Below are 18141 nucleotides of genomic sequence, written 5' to 3' on the forward strand. Positions count from 1 at the left end.
AGACTTATTTTATTAGAGACAAGGGTAGCATAATACACATTGATGTGCTACGCCTGCCGCTTGTTTCAGTTTGATCTTGAGCAAATTGCCTCCTATTGGCTTGTATGGCTGCCAGTGCCTCAGTTGGAAGAGGAGGTTACAGGGGAGAGTGGAATCACACTTTGAATCAAGACTGGGGTTCCAACCCTGGCCTCATGACTCTAAAGAAGAAAAAGATGTGTACTGGAAAACCCATGGGCATAAGAATCAGAAGGTGGCTCTAAATTTATATCCCTCTCCAACAGCTGCTTGCTGTGACTTTAAACACATTACTTAACCTCTGACTGTTATTTTGTCTTCTCTAAAATGGCAACAATAGTGCCTGTGTCACAAGGTTATTGTGAGATTTGAAAGAAATGATGTGTGTTATAATAAGCTTGAAATACAGAGGACCCTCGATAAATTACCGCCTTCGTTGCTCTTCTCTGAACATCCCATTTCTTCATTGTAGGGAAATAACTGAGTTGGCTGCCATATCTGTATTTTCTTTCAGCTCTAAATGTCCAAGATTTAAAATAATAATTTGGCCCCTCCAATACATACACCTGCTCTGATTTAGAAAATGTATCTACTATGGTGGATATGATCTGAAATGGTCAGTAAGCACTTTACTGAACACTTCCTGTATTCCAGATACTTGTGCAAATGAGATGTAGGTATTATTACAATACTCATTTTACAAATGTACTAGATAAGACTTTGAGAAGTTACCCAAGAGCACACTGCTAATTGAGAAAGCCTGGTAACCTCAGCCAACAAGAGGGGAGATCTCTGGAGCTGGGCTGGACAAGCAAAGTAGTCCTAAATTAGGATGAGGGGCTGCGCTTTTGTACTGCGGCATCATTCAGTCACTGGACTCCGGTCCCATGAAAAGGGGGTGTGCCAGTGGGGAGAGGTGGCTGTCTTTGCCAACACTCAGAAGCCAAATGCCTGCTTCAGTCCTGAAGAGGGGGATTTGGGTGGTGCACCACAGCATCCATTCCAGGACACCATTCACCTGCCTGCACAGGCGTCCTACAGGGTTCTGACCACCAAAAGGGCAGATCCATTTGCTTTTCATTTGATTTGACCTCGCTGTCCTGATACTTTACAGAGAACGTGGTTGTCAGACATGGGACAGTTAGACGAGAGAGTCACTGAACTTATCGAGAGACATCCACCAAAAGGGGACTTCCTCAAGCTGATAGTGCCTGAGTTGATGGGTGATGGGTAAGGGAAGAGATGGCTGAGTACTTCAGGCAGAAGAACCAGTTTGAGCATAGCCCTGAGAGAAACAACGGCATCCTGTTTCCAGAAACTACTGAATAGCAAGTGCTTTCACCTAGCCCAAATGGTGCCTTTGTGCGAATTTTTAGAAGGCCCTGTTTAAATTCGTATACTATTACACCATCTGTACACACGACTCTTATTGCCTCGTACACAAGTATTTTACTGTTGACACATGGCGGAGACGAGGCTAGGGCTCCCGAAAAGTTGTAAGCGCATCAAGCTCTCTGCGCGTTTGTCCCACACCTGGATTACACCACGTACACCACGTGGGCGTTCTCAGGTCACGGCCTATGGGCTAGATTGACGCCTAAACACCCCAGGGAGCAGCCGTCTGCCAAGTCAAACCATTTGCTAAACTTTTCTGAGCTTCGTGTTTTCTCATCTGAAAATGGGGGTAATCATAACTCTTTAGATGATCACAGGAGATATATTGCGTTTGAAATTCTCCATCTTCCATATATAGGGGGTTATTAAGGGACACTGGGGCTGGGGAAACAAGGAAGAAGAATGATCTAGATCCAAGGTAGAGCAGAGGGAGGCAAGGCTGTCTGTAAAGAAACCGTCAAAACAGATCTTAAAACTCATTTATACTTTTTCTTCCCAGGTTTTTGCCAAGCGACTGCTACACAAGTCACATCTTAAAGTCGCGCGGAGGGCGGCCTGGTACCCTCTTCCAGGGACTGCGCGGGGGCCGGCAGCAACTCCTCAAGAACCGCGGTTGCCAAGGCAACTCCTTGCAGCGGCTCTCTCGTGGTGGTAGTGTCCGCCCCCTCACGCTGTCACGCGTCCTCGCGCTTCCCCGCCTCCAGGCGCGCTGCGGCGCTGGCTACTGGCTAGACGCCTCGGTCTCACTATCCTCACTCCATTCGCAGAGCCAATGGCTGGGACCGCCAGGGATTTGTTCACGCGAGTCACACGAGTCCGCCTGCTGCAAGGACCAATCACAGCGCGGAGAAGGAGGGTTGGGAGCCCTCGCAAGCCAATAACAGCAAAAGAAGCCGCCTCGGCCTCTTAGCTCCACCCTCGAGCCGGAAAGGCAGGTTCCGAAGGTGCAGCACCTGGTGGAGTCTGGGTGACGGTGGCCCGCAGTTCCCGCGCGGTCGTCCAGGTGAGACTGGTAGGCCAGGAAGGGGGAGCGGGCGGGCTCCGGCCAGCTGCCCCGCGGTATTGAGGGGAGCGGGGTCGGCCGTGGATGCGCGCTCGCAGGGCGGCAGCGCCCGCTGTGAGGACGGAAGGCAAGGGGAACAGGTGAAAGCCGTGTGAAATCTCAAACGATGAATTTAGGCTGGGGCATGGTTCTTGCCCTTTAAAAGTTTACAGTCATCCGAAGACGGGATATATTAGGAGATAGTTCACAGGGTGAAGGAGTGATGAAAGTTTTGCAAAAGCAGAAGCACTACTGGGGAGATAAGGTCTCTTGCGTATGTGCAGTGGAGGTAGTGGGGTTGGGAAGGGCGTCTGAGAGGAGGTCACTGAAGGATGAATAGGAGTTGGATGGCGGACGTTACCGACAAGGGAGTGTTGTGCCCGTTACACGTGAAGTGTGAGAATATAGCGGGAAGGTGGGAGATAAGAGAGGTGAAGAGTGAAGGCCTGGCAGGGCCTGTTTCGCCTCGCTCAGGGCCTTGGTTTTTATCTTTCAGGGACGCATTCCCTTGGCATCTTTTTTAAAGAAGGGGGTTAACTCTGCTGTTTAGCTAGACGCTGCCGTTGTACCTTAAAGGTAGTGTTTAAGGAGGGCAAGCTAAGAGATTGGGCAACGCCAGCCAATGAGGGAACTGTTTGCTGCAGTCCGGGCTCAGCCAAGGTATATGGGCCAAAGGACGGACACTGGCCGACCGTGCTCAGCCAAACTTCAGAGTTTCTCAGAGAATACACAGATAACTCATTTTTTTTTCTTCCTGAGAATGGAGCAGGCTCCCAATCAGGTTGCACAAGGATAAGAAAAGGGAAAAGAACTCTTTATTTCCCCTCCCCTCTCCTTAAGTTTAATTCCTAGTTTTTTGGTTTTGTTCATTTGGCAAAGATGTATCCAACTCTCCTTTCTTGTGTCGGGAGAGTAAACCCCTGAATTACACCAAGTCTCTAAATTGGGGGTAAGTTTGAAGGCTTGACCTAGGCAGCAGAGGAGAGACCGGGAACATTCTTTCAGAGATGACTAAGTAGATGATGGTGCAGTTCCCCAAATTAGAGGTTAAGGAAGATAGAATATTTGGGCAGGGTTACAGGGAGCAGTTGGCTGAATTTTGGGGCATGTTGAGTTTGATGGAACTCTGAACTGTGTAATTGAAGATGGCCGGTAGAGTTTTAGATAATCAGAACCTGGAGTTTAGGAGAAAGGGCTAGGGACAGAAAGACTATAGATACTATAGATAATTTCTTTTTAGCAAAAATTTTTTTAATGTTTATTTTTGTTTTTAAAAAAAAATTTTTTTTAATGTTTATTTATTTTTGAGACAGAGACAGAGCATGAACAGGGGAGGGGCAGAGAGAGAGGGAGACACAGAATCTGAAACGGGCTCCAGGCTCTGAGCTGTCAGCACAGAGCCCGACGCGGGGCTTGAACTCACGCAGCGTGAGATCATGACCTGAGCCGAAGTCCGACGCTTAACCGACTGAGCCACCCAGGCGCCCCAATGTTTATTTATTTTTGAAGGAGACAGCGTGAGCAGGGGAGGGGCAGAGAGGGAGACACAGAATCCAAAGCAGGCTCCAGGCTCCAAGCTGTCAGCACAGAACCCGACGCAGGGCTCCAACCCACCAACTGAAATCATGACCTGAGCTGAAGTTGGACACTTAACCGACTGAGCCACCCAGGCTCCCCTGTTGTATGCTTTATTATTGATGATTACAATAGACCATAGTGGATGAGAACATAATCTCCCCCAGTAAGTATTTTTGTAACTTGGGTTAAGAAAGTTGCTCACTCTGGGGCACCTGGGTGGCTCAGTTGGTTGAAAGACCAACTTCGGTTCAGGTCATGATCTCACGGTTTGTGGGTTCGAGCCTCGCATTGGGTTCTGTGCTGACCTTTCAGAGCCTGGAGCCTGTTTCAGATTCTGTGTCTCCCTCTTTCATTGCACCCCCCCCCCCCATGCTCTCTCTGTCTCAAAATAAATAAACATTAAAAAAAAGTTGATTACTCTTTCTAAACCTCAGTTTTTCATTTATAAGATGGAAATAATAAAATCACCTGCTTTGTGAAGGATTAAAGTCTTTAATATAGAGAGAGCATGTAGCGCTCTTAGAACACAGTTCCTGGCATATAGGAAGTGCTCAATTACTGTTAGCTTAGCTACTGTGTGTCAGGTCCTAAGTTAAGTACTTCACGTGTATTATGTCTTGGACTCATTAAAACTATTTTTCTTTTTTCAGCTTTATTGAGGTATAATTGACAGGTAAGATATTTAAGGTGTACATTGTAGTGATATATGTATCTCTCTCTATATATCTCATATATGAGATATATATATAAATGATATATATGTATATGATATATATATCATATATATATATAAACATACACATACATTATGAAAAGATCCCACCTTCTAGTTACGATTCTGTACATTTTGCAGATGATAAAACTGAGGTTCAGAGAGGTTCTATAACTTGCTTAACGTCACACAGCTACTAAGTGATGTTGGTTAAGCATTGTCAAATTTGGTGATGATCTCATGAAAAATGAGGATTGGAATGACTTTTATCTTGTGAGTTAGGAGACTGAAGACACCTTGGCGTGAATGGGAGCTAGATTGCAAGTGGTTGAGTGACGTGTTTGGATGCAAACAAAGCAGGAGAGGCTTTTTGTTGATTTCTCCCTAGAGAAAAAAGAGGTTGGTTCAAAGAAGAAAAGTGGGACAGTGGCTTGGGGAAGTGGGGGATACAGGTTAGGAAAACTTTTCACAAGAAAGGAAGACTTTCTTGTGAAAGTACGAGTATGGAGACATGAGTATGTTTTCTAAACTTGAAGGAATGGACTCAGTGAAGAGGGCAAGATGAAAAGTAAGAAAGGACAAGTGACAGACTAGTTCTTAAGGTAAGAAGGGAACAAAACACTAGTCACTCTCAGAGAGGGTGAGTGAGAAAAGAGAAATTTTTAGGTTGGAATGGCCAGGATGTAACTGTAGTCCCATAGTATAAGCCATTTGAGAATGAGTAGGACAAAAGAACTAAGCATACAAAGTGAATTCAGATACCTGAGAAAGTTGACTGAGCTCCCCAGTATCCTCTGTGAGGCACAGTGAGAGGTCAGCATTGGGAGTGGGGCATTTTGAGCACTATTAAGAGTGCTTCTGGGGCGCCTGGGTGACTCAGTGGGTTAAGCGTCCAGCTTCGGCTCAGGTGATGATCTCACCGTTCGTGTTCTAGCTCCGTGTCGGGCTCTGTGCTGGCAGCTCAGAGCCTGGAGCTGCTTTGGATTCTCTCTGCTCCTCCTCTGCTCACACTGTCTTTCTCTTTCTGCTTCAAAAATAAATAAACATTAAAAAAAAAAAAAGAATGCTTCTGAGGCTTTAAACAATTTGTCTTTAAAGTTGTCCTTCATAATTTGCACATTAGGAACAACAGGGAACATTTTTAGGAAAGTAACATTCTTTGTAAGTTTTTCTTTTTTGATTTCATGACCCGTTATGCTTATTTATTATATAGGTAAAGTATATTCATGAGAAAATTATAATTGCAAAAAGGTATAAAATGGAAAGTAGAATTTTTCTCCTCCCGCCTCACCGCCCCTCATCCCGTGTGTGCACATGGACAAGAGTGTGCATCTTTTCCTCTTGATCTCTTCCTCTAAAGGTCACCACTCTCAATTGTTTCCTGGATATCCTTCCATACATCGTGTGTGTGTGTGTGTACACACGTGTGCACACACACAGATAAATATATAACGTTTTCACAGAAACAAAGTGGGGGGGCTCTTCTTTATGGGTATTATTCTGCAACCTGCTGTTTCATTTAACATTGTATCTTAGACATCCTTCTATGAAGAACGTACAGATTTTCCTTGTTCTTTTAAGTGGCTGTATAATTGCCTGTGAAAGGACTTAGGGTTTATTTAACTCCTTTCTTGTTGATGGACTTATTTATGTTGTTTTTCTTTTTTCTTTGTTTTGGCTGCTATAAGCAATGCTTCCTTCAGTCTTAGTGTACCCGAGTAAGAAAATTGCTGGATCAAAGGGTGTATTTATTTTTAATTGTGACAAATATTGTGAATTTTTCCTCAGACATACTAATCCTTCCATTAGCAATGTATAATGATGCCTGTTTCCCCAAAGTGTGTTTCCAATACTGGGTCCTGAGCACCATGAAACTTTTAAAGATTTTTGGTTTAGGATGTATTTCTTTGAGTGGAACTGAGCTGCATATTTGTTTAGTGAACATTTGTATTATATTTATTTCTCCATGAACTCCTTGGGAATGTCTTTTGGCATTGTTCTGTTGGGTTTTTAGTCTTTCTTTAAAGCACACTTGGCAGCCTTTTGTCATGAGTGTTGGAAATATTTTTTCCAGTTTGTCATTTGATCTTTGACTTTACTTATAATTATTTATTCCCCAGTCAGAAGTATTTAATTTTTATGTAGTCTTATTTGGCAGATGTTTTGTTTTTTTTTTTTTTTTTTTTGGTTTTAAGTGACACTCAAACTCCATTATTGCTAATTGAAATTACAAGTTTTTCCAAGGAGACCACACTGAAAAGTCTCTTTAAAGATAGTCTGACATCTGGATGGCCAACAGGCACATGAAAAGATGCTCAACGTCGCTCCTCATCAGGGAAATACAAATCAAAACCACACTCAGATATCACCTCACGCCAGTCAGAGTGGCCAAAATGAACAAATCAGGAGACTATAGATGCTGGAGAGGATGTGGAGAAATGGGAGCCCTCTTGCACTGTTGGTGGGAATGCAAACTGGTGCAGCCGCTCTGGAAAGCAGTGTGGAGGTTCCTCAGAAAATTAAAAATAGACCTATCCTAAGACCCAGCAGTAGCACTGCTAGGAATTTACCCAAGGGATACAGGAGTACTGATGCATAGGGGCGCTTGTACCCCAATATTTATAGCAGCACTCTCAACAATAGCCAAATTATGGAAAGAGCCTAAATGTCCATCAACTGATGAATGGATATAGAAATTGTGGTTTATATACACAATGGAGTACTACGTGGCAATGAAAAACAATGAAATATGGCCCTTTGTAGCAACATAGATGGAACTGTGGAGTGTGATGCTAAGTGAAATAAGCCATACAGAGAAAGACAGATACCATATGGTTTCACTCTTATGTGGATCCTGAGAAACTTAACAGAAACCCATGGGGGAGGGGAAGGAAAAAAAAGAAAAAAAAGAGGTTAGAGTGGGAGAGAGAGCCAAAGCATAAGAGACTCTTAAAAACTGAGAACACACTGAGGGTTGATGGGGGGTGGGAGGGAGAGGAGGGTGAGTGATGGGCATTGAGGAGGGCACTTTTTGGGATGAGCACTGGGTGTTGTATGGAAACCAATTTGACAATAAATTTCATATATTGAAAGTAAATAAATAAATAAATATAGTCTGAAATTCTTTGTCCAGTGTTCTTTTAGATCCTGCTCTTGAAACTTAACGTGTGGGTTTTAAATCAGTGTCCTCAAATGGACACGGTGATGACATCTAGTAGTTGACTTTTTTTTTTTTAATCACATGTTTAGGATCTGAGAATTGGTACTTCTTTAGTATTTGTTGTTTTAAAAATTATCAGAAGATGAATTTTAAAAATTATTTTGCTGGAATTTCACTGTTTTATGTATTTATTTGTCTATTTTTACAGAATTCTAAGGCTTTCTGCAGAGATTTGGAAAATGGCAACAAATGAAAGTATCAGCATCTTTAGTTCGGCATCCTTGGCTGTGGAGTATGTAGATTCACTGTTACCTGAGAACCCTCTACAAGAACCATTTAAAAATGCTTGGAACTATATGTTGAATAATTACACGAAATTCCAGATTGCAACATGGGGATCTTTGATAGTTCATGAGGCGCTTTATTTCTTGTTCTGTTTACCTGGATTTTTGTTTCAATTTATACCTTACATGAAAAAGTACAAAATTCAGAAGGTGAGTGTGATGGACTTACAATGCAATGTTATCGTTGATGTGGAAGGTTTTAAAAGTAAATATAACTTTGTTTTGAGAGAATCTAGATCACGGCTGTCCGATGGAAATTCAGTGAAGGAACATGCATAATTTTATATTTTCTGATAGAATACATAAAAAAGTATAAAGAAATAGGGGAATTAATTTTAGTATTATGCTTCATTTAATACAATAAATCTAAACTATTATCTTAAGTAATCAATATAAAAGTACTTAATGAGATATTTTATGTTCTTATTCTCACAATAAGACTTTGAAATCAATTGTGTATTTTACATTAATTTTAGCCCATCTCAGTTTAGACTAGCCATATTTAAAACGTTCAATAGCCACACATTTCTAGTTCTACCATATTGGACAGCACAGCCCTAGATTGTTATTGCTAATGTTTCAAGAATAATTTGTTAAATTATGCTTTCATTAGATGTGATATTTGTCTAATTTGGGCTTAGAAATTTTAATCTCTTAAACTAGCTGGAAAGGAAAGTTATGGGGATTTGTAGATAATTTGCAATTCGCTCCTACCCCTGATGTCTCAGCTGCTAAGTGTATGTTAATATTCTAAGATCTTGATTGGGGTTATTAAACGTTTTGTTTTTTCCTTACATAATATGGTAGTGGTTGAGCAGCATTCATGTCATCCCAAATGAGGAAGTCCTGAGGCCCCTAGTTTCTAGATACTTGTTTTAGTGCACTAAATTTCTTGAGATCCCACCGTGCATGACAAAGTGTTGAGATACACACAGTGCTGCTTTTCAGTTTTAATCACAGGGAAAATGGTGAGCTCTACCAGAGTGTCAACTAGAGTGTGACAGGGGTCCCAGCAAAGAGTCTGGACTAGCTTATTAGAGATGCTTTATCAGCACTTCGCAAACCCATGATAGTTTCTAATGCTTGCTGTTTACTTTTCTAAAAAGTCATGCCAAACTAAAACTCAAGGACACGTGGTCTTGGTAGAACATTTGAGAGTGTTCCTTTGTGGAGACTAATTTGCACTTACTAAGTACCCGTCAGGTGGCAGGCGGTGTGCACATTCTCCCCCATGGGTCTGTTTGCCCCGCTGCCTCTCCCAGTGAGTTTAAGTGCTCACGCAAAGGCCATCATTGATCCTGTCCGGGGATACTGCAGGCGATCAGGCGACTAGACTGTAAGCCAAGGGAAGAACAAAAAGATTGGAGAGGAAGGAAAAAGGGACATGCCCAAAGGGGAGTATTCTCTTACCCTAAATTAAGGACAGAAGTTCCAAAATGCTTTTTATAACAGGGCCTGCTTTGAAAGGCAGAGTTCAATTTGGATGTCTGTCTTCATGCATGTTTGGGATGATTCTGACTAGAGTGTGTCACCTCTTGATTTGTTTGCTTATAGGGCTGAATCATGGTATGTCTGGCCAGGCCAGAGTGTCCCTGGCCTCCTTCTGCCCTCCGCACTTGACTCACTGGTCAGAGGGTGGTCACTTTTCCAGAGAGAAGAAGACCTTTTTCAGTCAGTGTTTTATGAATGACTTTAAAAGGTGGCAAAAGACCGTACAAGTAATTGTCTAGTTGGTTACAGGTGGACTTAGAAACAGAAATGGAAAGGGCGGGTATATGGCCTCATGCTGTCTTGTCTTCCTTTGAGGTTCAACACCATCAAAATCCCTGCTTTGAGCTTTTTGATACCAAAATGAACTGTGTTGGTAAATCAGTACAAGTTCTCATAAAAGGGTTTAAAAACAAGCAACAGAATCAGTACAGTTAATTACAGGTTTATGCATTTTGAAGGCAAAAGCCCTGAAACCCTTGTTTGGGGGCACAGGAAGAAGGTCGCTGGCAGTGAGGAGAGCAGTTTCAAACAGGATAGACTAGGGGATAGTCAGTGCGCGTGCTCACTAGTGAGAGGGAAATTTACAGAACATCACGTCTTCGTAGTTCTCTAGCAGTTTTCCTCAGGGACGCGTATACTAAAAACATTCGATTGTCCTAATAATGGTATTATTCCTTCATATTAGGATGCAGTGATATATAAAGTGTAAAATGCAGTAAACTCTGATGTTCCACTAGGTAGGAGTTTTTGATTGTTCACTATCTTTTTTTCTAATATTTATTTATTTATTTATTTTGAGAGAGAGCTAGCAAGGGGAGGGCCAGAGAGAGGAAGGAGAGAATTCCAAGCAGATTACCACCACCCCACCCCAGGCTCCCCCATTGTTCATTATCTACCCAGGCTCCCCCATTGTTCATTATCTTTTAAACTAATTTATGTACATTTTAACCATGTGATTTTATAGTTGACTGATTTGTGTGTTAATTTCTGCAGCTAAATTAGGGTATCACATTCAAGCTAGCATATTAAAAGTCTGTTAAATGGAATTTGTAGGGAAAATTTGCCCAAGCTAGGCTCTTTAATTTATTTTGTCCCCAATCACAGACTGGAGGTTTGGAGTAAGGAGGTCAGATAATCTCAGAGTAGAGATAGCTAATTAATAATTATCTTGTCTAATCCCTTCATTTTATTGTTGAGAAAACAGAGTTGTGAGCATCTCAGAGCTAGTTAGCTAGTGATGGTGGCCCTGAGATTGGAGGCTGGCTCTCTAGATTGGTTATCTATTAAATGCTTTTTCTTTTTTTTTTGTTAGAGAGGATAACTCAAGGAATTTTAAGAGCAACAAAAAAGAGAATTTTAAGACCAGAACTGGAGACCTAGATTTTAGTTAGTCCTAGTTCGGGTCCCTGCCCGTGTGATCCTGGGCAAGGTAGCAGACCTCTCTGGGCTTCTACTGCTGAGCAGTAGTTTCCTTGCTTGGGATATTATGGTTTAGTTAAAAAAGTTTGACTGGCAGCTGTCTGGATTTTTAAGTAAGGACATGCAAAACAAAGCAATAACTATTATATATTATCACCGTCTTTTTATGAAACCAGAAGCACCTTTTCTTATCTAACTGCAGCCCTTTAAATCGAATAAATTTAGATTCTTTTATATGGCTTGCTAACCAAGTCGATATCCTGATGAGGTTTTCTGAACATTTTTACAACATTGATCTCACTTTTCTCATTTTGACTTTCATCTCTGAATGTCGTCATCTGTGGGCAGTAGCTCTCCATTCTTTGGGAACCACCGGACTCATTTCTGACGTTCTTCCAGCTCAGAGAGTTATAATTCTGTCATTGGAAATGACAAAAATCCACTTATTTCTGGGAATACACTTATTTCTGAGTACCGCTAAATGGCTGGAGGCATCACTTCACCTCCGTAATCCAGGTTTCCAGTGCGGTCTGTATGACAGCTGGGAGAACCTGCCTGTGATCTCAGCATAACACATGTCTTCTCTGAAATTCCTGCTGACAGAAGTGAGGGCTCTGTGGGCAGCAAAGACGGAAGAGTGATTCACGGTGTGGTGTTTTTTTGTTTTGTTTTGTTTTTTCAGTTTGTTTGTGACCTTTATTCCTGGGTTTGTTTGGGAACAGTTTCTTCACCTATTTTAACTCATTACCATAGTTGTCAAGAATTTAGAAGGGGAGGGTGCTGTGATTCCTGGCCCTTGCTTATTGCAACATAGTCACTGTAATGTAAGATTAATTAAATAATGTAGAATTAAGGTCACATAGAAACATTACAGAAATAATTAGAATTCACTCTGATTTTCAGGTCAAATTACTGACACAATACTAAATACTACGATTTTTCTCCCTAGGATAAACCAGAAACATGGGAAAACCAGTGGAAATGTTTTAAAGTACTTCTCTTTAATCACTTTTGTATCCAGCTTCCTTTGATATGTGGAACTTATTATTTTACAGAGTATTTTAATATTCCTTATGATTGGGAAAGAATGCCAAGATGGTATGTAGATAAAGATTTGATTTTGATACTCAGTCATGGTTTATTATCTAGTTAAAATATCCTTAATGTTGATCTTCTTTCTTCATTTGGTTAATGTTTATTCTAAACTTTAGAAGTAAATACAATGTAGAAAAGTAAACCATTAGTAGAAACTTAAAATGTTCCCATTTTTTATCTCTCTCTATTTTAATGTAATATTTTATTGGAAAGTGATTTCTTACATACATCAGAAGTTTCAGTAGCACCCTTTATGTGACTGTATACAGATCCATATGCTTCAACCAAGAAAAACTCTGTTACATTTTAAGTCCAAAATGAATAAAAAGAGAAGAGAGTAATTGTGAGATTTATAAAAGTTGTGTCCATATAGACACATATATATTATCTGAGCACAAGTATTTGTGTTCAAATAATATTTGTGTTCAACTGTTTGCTCCTGACATACCCAAATACAGATATACCAATATTAGGTGTACACTTTTTCTTTTCTTTGTAATATATGTTTAACGTATAAAAGCGTTGTGTATGTGTTCATTTGTATATAAAATGTTTTTGCCCCTTGCTCTTATGACCCTCTCTTTGGTGGAAAAGAAGTGATGATTTTAACTCTTAATAATCTCAGTTCAAGTCCTTCATCAGTATTATTCCTTTCCTAGATGTTTTGGATTTTGTTTAACTCTGATTTTATACATGTGAAATTTTTTCAGTTTTTTTGTTTTTTGTTTTTTGTTTTTTTTTTTTAAGTGGAGCAATGTGGAGCTCAAACTCACAACCCTGAGATCAAGAGTTATGTGTTCTACCTGCTGAACCAGCCAGGCACCCCTATACATGTGCATTTTTAAAAAATGAATTAGAATTGCTACAGTGTCAATCTCTTTACCCCTTCTTCAGAGGTATTATAATACCAGCTATAATATAATCACGTTGTACTTATCAGTTCTGAGAGTTTGCTGGTCAGTGTATCCAGTTAGGTCAGGTGGTTGGTGGGTATTTGGTGTCATGTAATTCCTCAAGCAGTGATCCCAAGGAAAAATCTAGATTGTTTAAGTAAGTTATCGTATACTCATTACAGTATTTTCATCTTAAAGGTGTCTGCTGTTGGTAAAATGCTTAGGCTGCGCAGTGATTGAAGATACCTGGCACTATTTTCTGCATAGGCTCTTACATCATAAAAGAATATATAAATATATTCATAAAGTTCATCATGAGTTTCAGGTATGTTAGAATTTTTTTTGTTTTCTATTAGAGGCAAAATGTTTTTCTTCAAGCTTTTAAAAAACTGTCAGTGATATTTGTATTGCTTTTTATTTGGCATGAGCATGTTAAGACTATAACACACACACACACACATACATACAACCAGTTCTATAAATTTTCAAGAAAAATGTTATATGAAATAGTTCAGTCACTCATCTTTGGGGCCAGAGCACTATCCTATCACAGTTGGTATGTGGCAGATTAATAGAGGCCATAGTGATGTTAAAGTCATTTAAATTGGATCCCAAAACAATGAACCTTTCATCTTTAAACTTCTGAAACAATTACTGACTTGTTTGATTAACACAGTTCCACCTCATTCTGGCCTCCACAAAAACTGATTTGATCAGAACTGCTTTCATGTACCTTTGTCCAACTGGTTATGTCAATGTGTTCCACATTGATCCTGATGACAGGGTCTGCTAAATCAAGTGTCCTTTTCTGGGCAGAACAAATTCAACTGCATAAACCAAAATTAGAGTTTAAGTTGTTTAATGTTTTTATCTAACACCATTAAAGGCAGTTATTAAGATTTTATTAGGGACATCTTTAGACCTTTTGATGTTTGGTAGAAACAAAAAGATGTTTGCTTCAAGTTTTCTTTATTTTTGAGAGAGAGAGAGAGAGAGCGCGCGCACGCATGAGCAAGCAGGGGAGGATCAGAGAGAAAGGGAGAGAGAATCCCAAGCAGGTTACGCACTGTCAGCACAGAGCCCAACACGGGGCTCAAACTCATGAACCGTGAAATCATGAGCTGAAATCAAGAGTTGAACTCAACCAACTAAGCCATCCAGGCCCCCACAAAAAGATGTTTTTATTGAGAATTACGGTTATTGTTTATATATCTTCAGCTAGGTATACTGTCATTACATAAAGAAACAATATAATATTATAAAACCATATGTATAAATAAATTAGAATATATTTAATGTTATGTATTAGTCATGGTTCTCCAGAGAAACAAAATCAATAGGAGATACACACAGATTTATTTTAGGGAATTGGCTCATGTGATTGTGGGGCCTGGCAAGTCTGAAATGCGTAGGACAGACCACAGGCTGGAAATTTGAGCAGGGTTTCTGTATTTCAATCTTGAGAATCCTTTCTTCCTTGAGAAGCCTCAGTCTTTGCTTTTAAGGTCTTCGACTGATTGGATAAAGAGCACTTGCAGTATGGAGAGTAATCTCCTTTACTCAAAGTCTCCTCAGTTAAATGTTAGTCACATCAAAAAAGTACTTTCACAACAGTATCCAGACTGGTATTTGACCAATCAAACTGTTGGGCACTGTAGCCTAGCTAAGCTGACACATAAAATTAACAGTCACAACACATTAAGTAATTCTTACCTATTTATTTTAGGCTCCATTTGGAATGGAAGCTGAATATGCACATCCCTTGGAAACTCTGATTCTTGGAACTGGATTTTTTATTGGAATCATGCTTTTATGTGATCATGTCATTTTCCTTTGGGCATGGGTGACCATTCGTTTGATGGAAACTATTGACGTCCATAGGTGAGCTATGGTTTCTATTCAGGTATAAGGTATCAAAATATATCTTTGTTTTCACAGTTGTAAGATTATCTTTTTTTAAATTTTTTTTACTGTTTATTTATTATTCGGAGACAGAGCATGAGCATGGGAGGGGCAGAGAGAGGGGGAGACACAGAATCTGAAGCAGGCTTCAGGCTCCGAGCGGTCAGCACAGAGCCCAACGTGGGGCTCGAAGTCACAAACCACGAGATTATGACCTGAGCCAAAGTCGGATGCTTAACCGACTGAGTCCCCCGGGCGCCCCGATCTTTCTAAGCAGACTAGTAAGACACATTAGTTTTGTTATTTTTATTTAAAGGAAACATGAGAACATAATCATTGGATAAACATTTTTTTTTTTTTTTTACATTCCTGTCTCTGGCAGTTGTCATTTTTACAGTTAGAATGTACTCATGTATTGCTTGGTCAAGTGAAATAAAATTTTGATTGATACTGCCCAATTGCCTTCCAAAAGGGTCCCTATTTACATCCCCAGGAGGAGTATATACGAGAATGCTTGCCCTCCCGCAACACCTTCCAAGCCGGATAGATACAGTCTTTACTCTTTGTCCTTAAGAGAACTGAAGAGTTTTCAGTATTGTGATCTGCATTTCTTCAGGGACTTGAGAGGCTGTGTGTCTGTGTGTGCTCATCAGTCGATGTGTTTTGTCTTCTTTGAGTAACCCTTTTATATCGTTTGCCCATTTTTGTTAGGTTATATGTCTTGTAACCTCTTGGTTCATGTTAGCCTTGTTTGTTACATATGTTTTGTTTTTTAGAATTTTTGTTTATTTATTTTCTTTTGAGAGAGAGGGAGGGAGAGAATTCCAAGCAGGCTCCGTGGTGTCAGCACAGAGCCCAACGCGGGGCTCCATCTCATGAAGCGTGAGATCGTGACCTGAGCAGAAATCAAAAGTTGGACACTTAACTGACTGAGCCACCCAGGAGTCCCCAGTCACTCCTTTCATTTAACTTTTCCTAAAGGACACATACTTTTATGGGCATTACAAACTGTGGTGAGAAAGCTCCTCTAAAACAGAAAAGAAAAATAATTCTTGAAAGGCTGTATCTAAAGATTCATTACTATAAGCCCTCTCTCTGATCCCATGATATATAAAATTAAGTTCCAAAGATCTATTAAGGTTTTTATTTTAATTTCTTGAAATGGTTTCTAGAATATGTACCATTTTTCTGTGAGGTTTTGTCTTTGTAAACATGTCGGAAATAAATGTGACTTAGGTGACATGGAATGTTACTCGAATTAGTTAACAGGCAGATGACTGTCAATGAAAATGTCAGTTATTTGAAGTGGGTTTATTTCCTTCATAATCTTTATCATTTTTATTTCAGTGGTTATGACATTCCTCTCAACCCTTTAAATCTGATCCCTTTCTATGCTGGTTCTCGGCATCATGATTTCCACCATATGAACTTCATCGGAAATTATGCTTCAACATTTACATGGTGGGATAGAATTTTTGGAACAGACTCTCAATTTATTGCCTATAATGAAAAGATGAAGAAAGTTGGAAAAAAGACCGAGTAAATAAATATCTCATCTAAACCTTTCTGAAGATACACTTTCCTGAATTGAAGCAAGTAGCTAACATTGCTTCTGCGGAGCAGAAATAAACGTGTCTTGGCTGCCAGGTGATACAAGGAACATTAACAACCTTTAATTATCTTCCTAGTGGGAACTTTTTCTACTCTATATAAATAAAGTTCTGTATGTGTGGAAATAAGTAAATAGATACTGAAGGACGATTGTCACAAGGAAGTTTCAAAGGCCACGTTGCTAACCTTACGGAAAGGTGCGAAGTAATGGAAGAAGTATTAATCTATGTCTTTCCCCCAATAACACCATAGTCCTGAAGTGAAAATCGGTCTATAAAATCTTTTAAATCTATGGGGGCCGTTTCAAAAACTCTTAGCAGGGTGTTGGCCTCATATTGAACTTCACACATTTTTTAGAATTTGCCTAAACCTCAAAGTATCATGGGTTGGACCACATCAATTGACAGTGTGAGTGAGGCCGCCAAATCAGGAAGAGCCCGCACCAAGAACCTCCACTCTTGTCCTAAGCTGACCGGTTTTGGGTGATTCTCTTTCTTTGAGAAGTCCTTTTGGATTGCAAAATACTACTGGTATCCATAAATGAAGGCATTTCTGAATCGTCATAAGTGGAATATTTTAGTCTAAGGGTTTTTGGGTTACTTGAATTTTTAAAAAAAATTGAGCTTTATTTCTGCTGTTTACCCTTTCATTTTTGTAGATCAAGTTTTCATTATACTTAAAACTGTATCTTGAAACATTGTGGACTGACTTGCTGTATTTGCACTTTGAACTGTTGAAATAAATGTGATGTTTTTTGTCTGATTATCTGGTTTCCGGTTTTGAGTATCAGCTGTCATTTTTTTATTCTTCTAAAGAAAAGTACAGAAATCGTTAAATTATTAAGTTTTGTAATAAAAGGAATAATTATACTTTTTTAAGTGCTTCATTTGCTGAACTTCTTTGGCAGTTTCAACGTGTATTTATAAGGCTATGATTGCAGGCAATTCCATTGAGCTAATAAGATGGAGGATATTGAGACAGCTCTTTTCTCTGTTTTGAGGTGTATGTTTTCTGTGCAGATGGAAGAACAGAACTAAACTTTTTAGAGCTGATTTAATCTCATACCTAGATTTCAACTCAAAGAATTGATAATTCTGCCAAATTGTTATTTATAATATGGAGCCATTTTCGGGTAAGTTTCTTTTCCTTCTTTTGCAAACATAAAGAGATTCAAATAAGGATTCAGAAAGTTGAACTGAGACTATTCTGCTAGACCATGTTTTCTAATTTGTACCTAGACCATATGACCCTTTTCATTCTTTCTATCCCTTTCCCTTCCTGTGTGGGCGTGGTTTAAAATGTTAGCTCTTAATTCTCAAACAGCGATTTGGGGGCTGTACTTAAAATCGTGCCATTTAATTATAAGCTATCTGTAGGAAATTTTATTCTCTACCCTCTGTTCTCTAATGTTCATGGAATGCACAGACGTTTTGACTCAGTACTTGGGAGGAGGGTGACATCTACTGTTGGAAATGGTGCTA

The 18141-nt window shown here is 39.8% G+C and overlaps 1 protein-coding gene across 1 annotated transcript; it reads left to right on the plus strand.

Annotated features, from left to right (window-relative positions):
* Positions 1–2220: 2220 nt before the first annotated feature.
* MSMO1 (methylsterol monooxygenase 1) lies at positions 2221–17425 on the plus strand. Its single transcript, XM_049631291.1, has 6 exons — positions 2221–2416; positions 8114–8399; positions 12109–12257; positions 13346–13472; positions 14874–15028; positions 16397–17425. Exons 2-6 carry the CDS (start codon positions 8145–8147, stop codon positions 16590–16592), a joined length of 882 nt encoding a protein of 293 aa, XP_049487248.1. The 5' UTR covers positions 2221–2416; positions 8114–8144; the 3' UTR covers positions 16593–17425.
* The last annotated feature ends 716 nt before the right edge of the window (positions 17426–18141 follow it).

The sequence above is a fragment of the Panthera uncia genome, chromosome B1, assembly GCF_023721935.1.
Source record: "Panthera uncia isolate 11264 chromosome B1, Puncia_PCG_1.0, whole genome shotgun sequence".
Classification (NCBI taxonomy): domain Eukaryota; kingdom Metazoa; phylum Chordata; class Mammalia; order Carnivora; family Felidae; genus Panthera; species Panthera uncia.

What these genes read in the sequence shown, in the direction of transcription:
- MSMO1 (XM_049631291.1), top strand. Translation starts at nt 8,145, where the DNA reads ATGGCAACAAATGAAAGTATCAGCATCTTTAGTTCGGCATCCTTGGCT. An exon ending in AAAAGTACAAAATTCAGAAG is followed by an intron (nt 8,400 to 12,108) that starts GTGAGTGTGATG and finishes TTTTCTCCCTAG; the next exon opens with GATAAACCAGAAACATGGGA. An exon ending in TGGGAAAGAATGCCAAGATG is followed by an intron (nt 12,258 to 13,345) that starts GTATGTAGATAA and finishes TTCATCTTAAAG; the next exon opens with GTGTCTGCTGTTGGTAAAAT.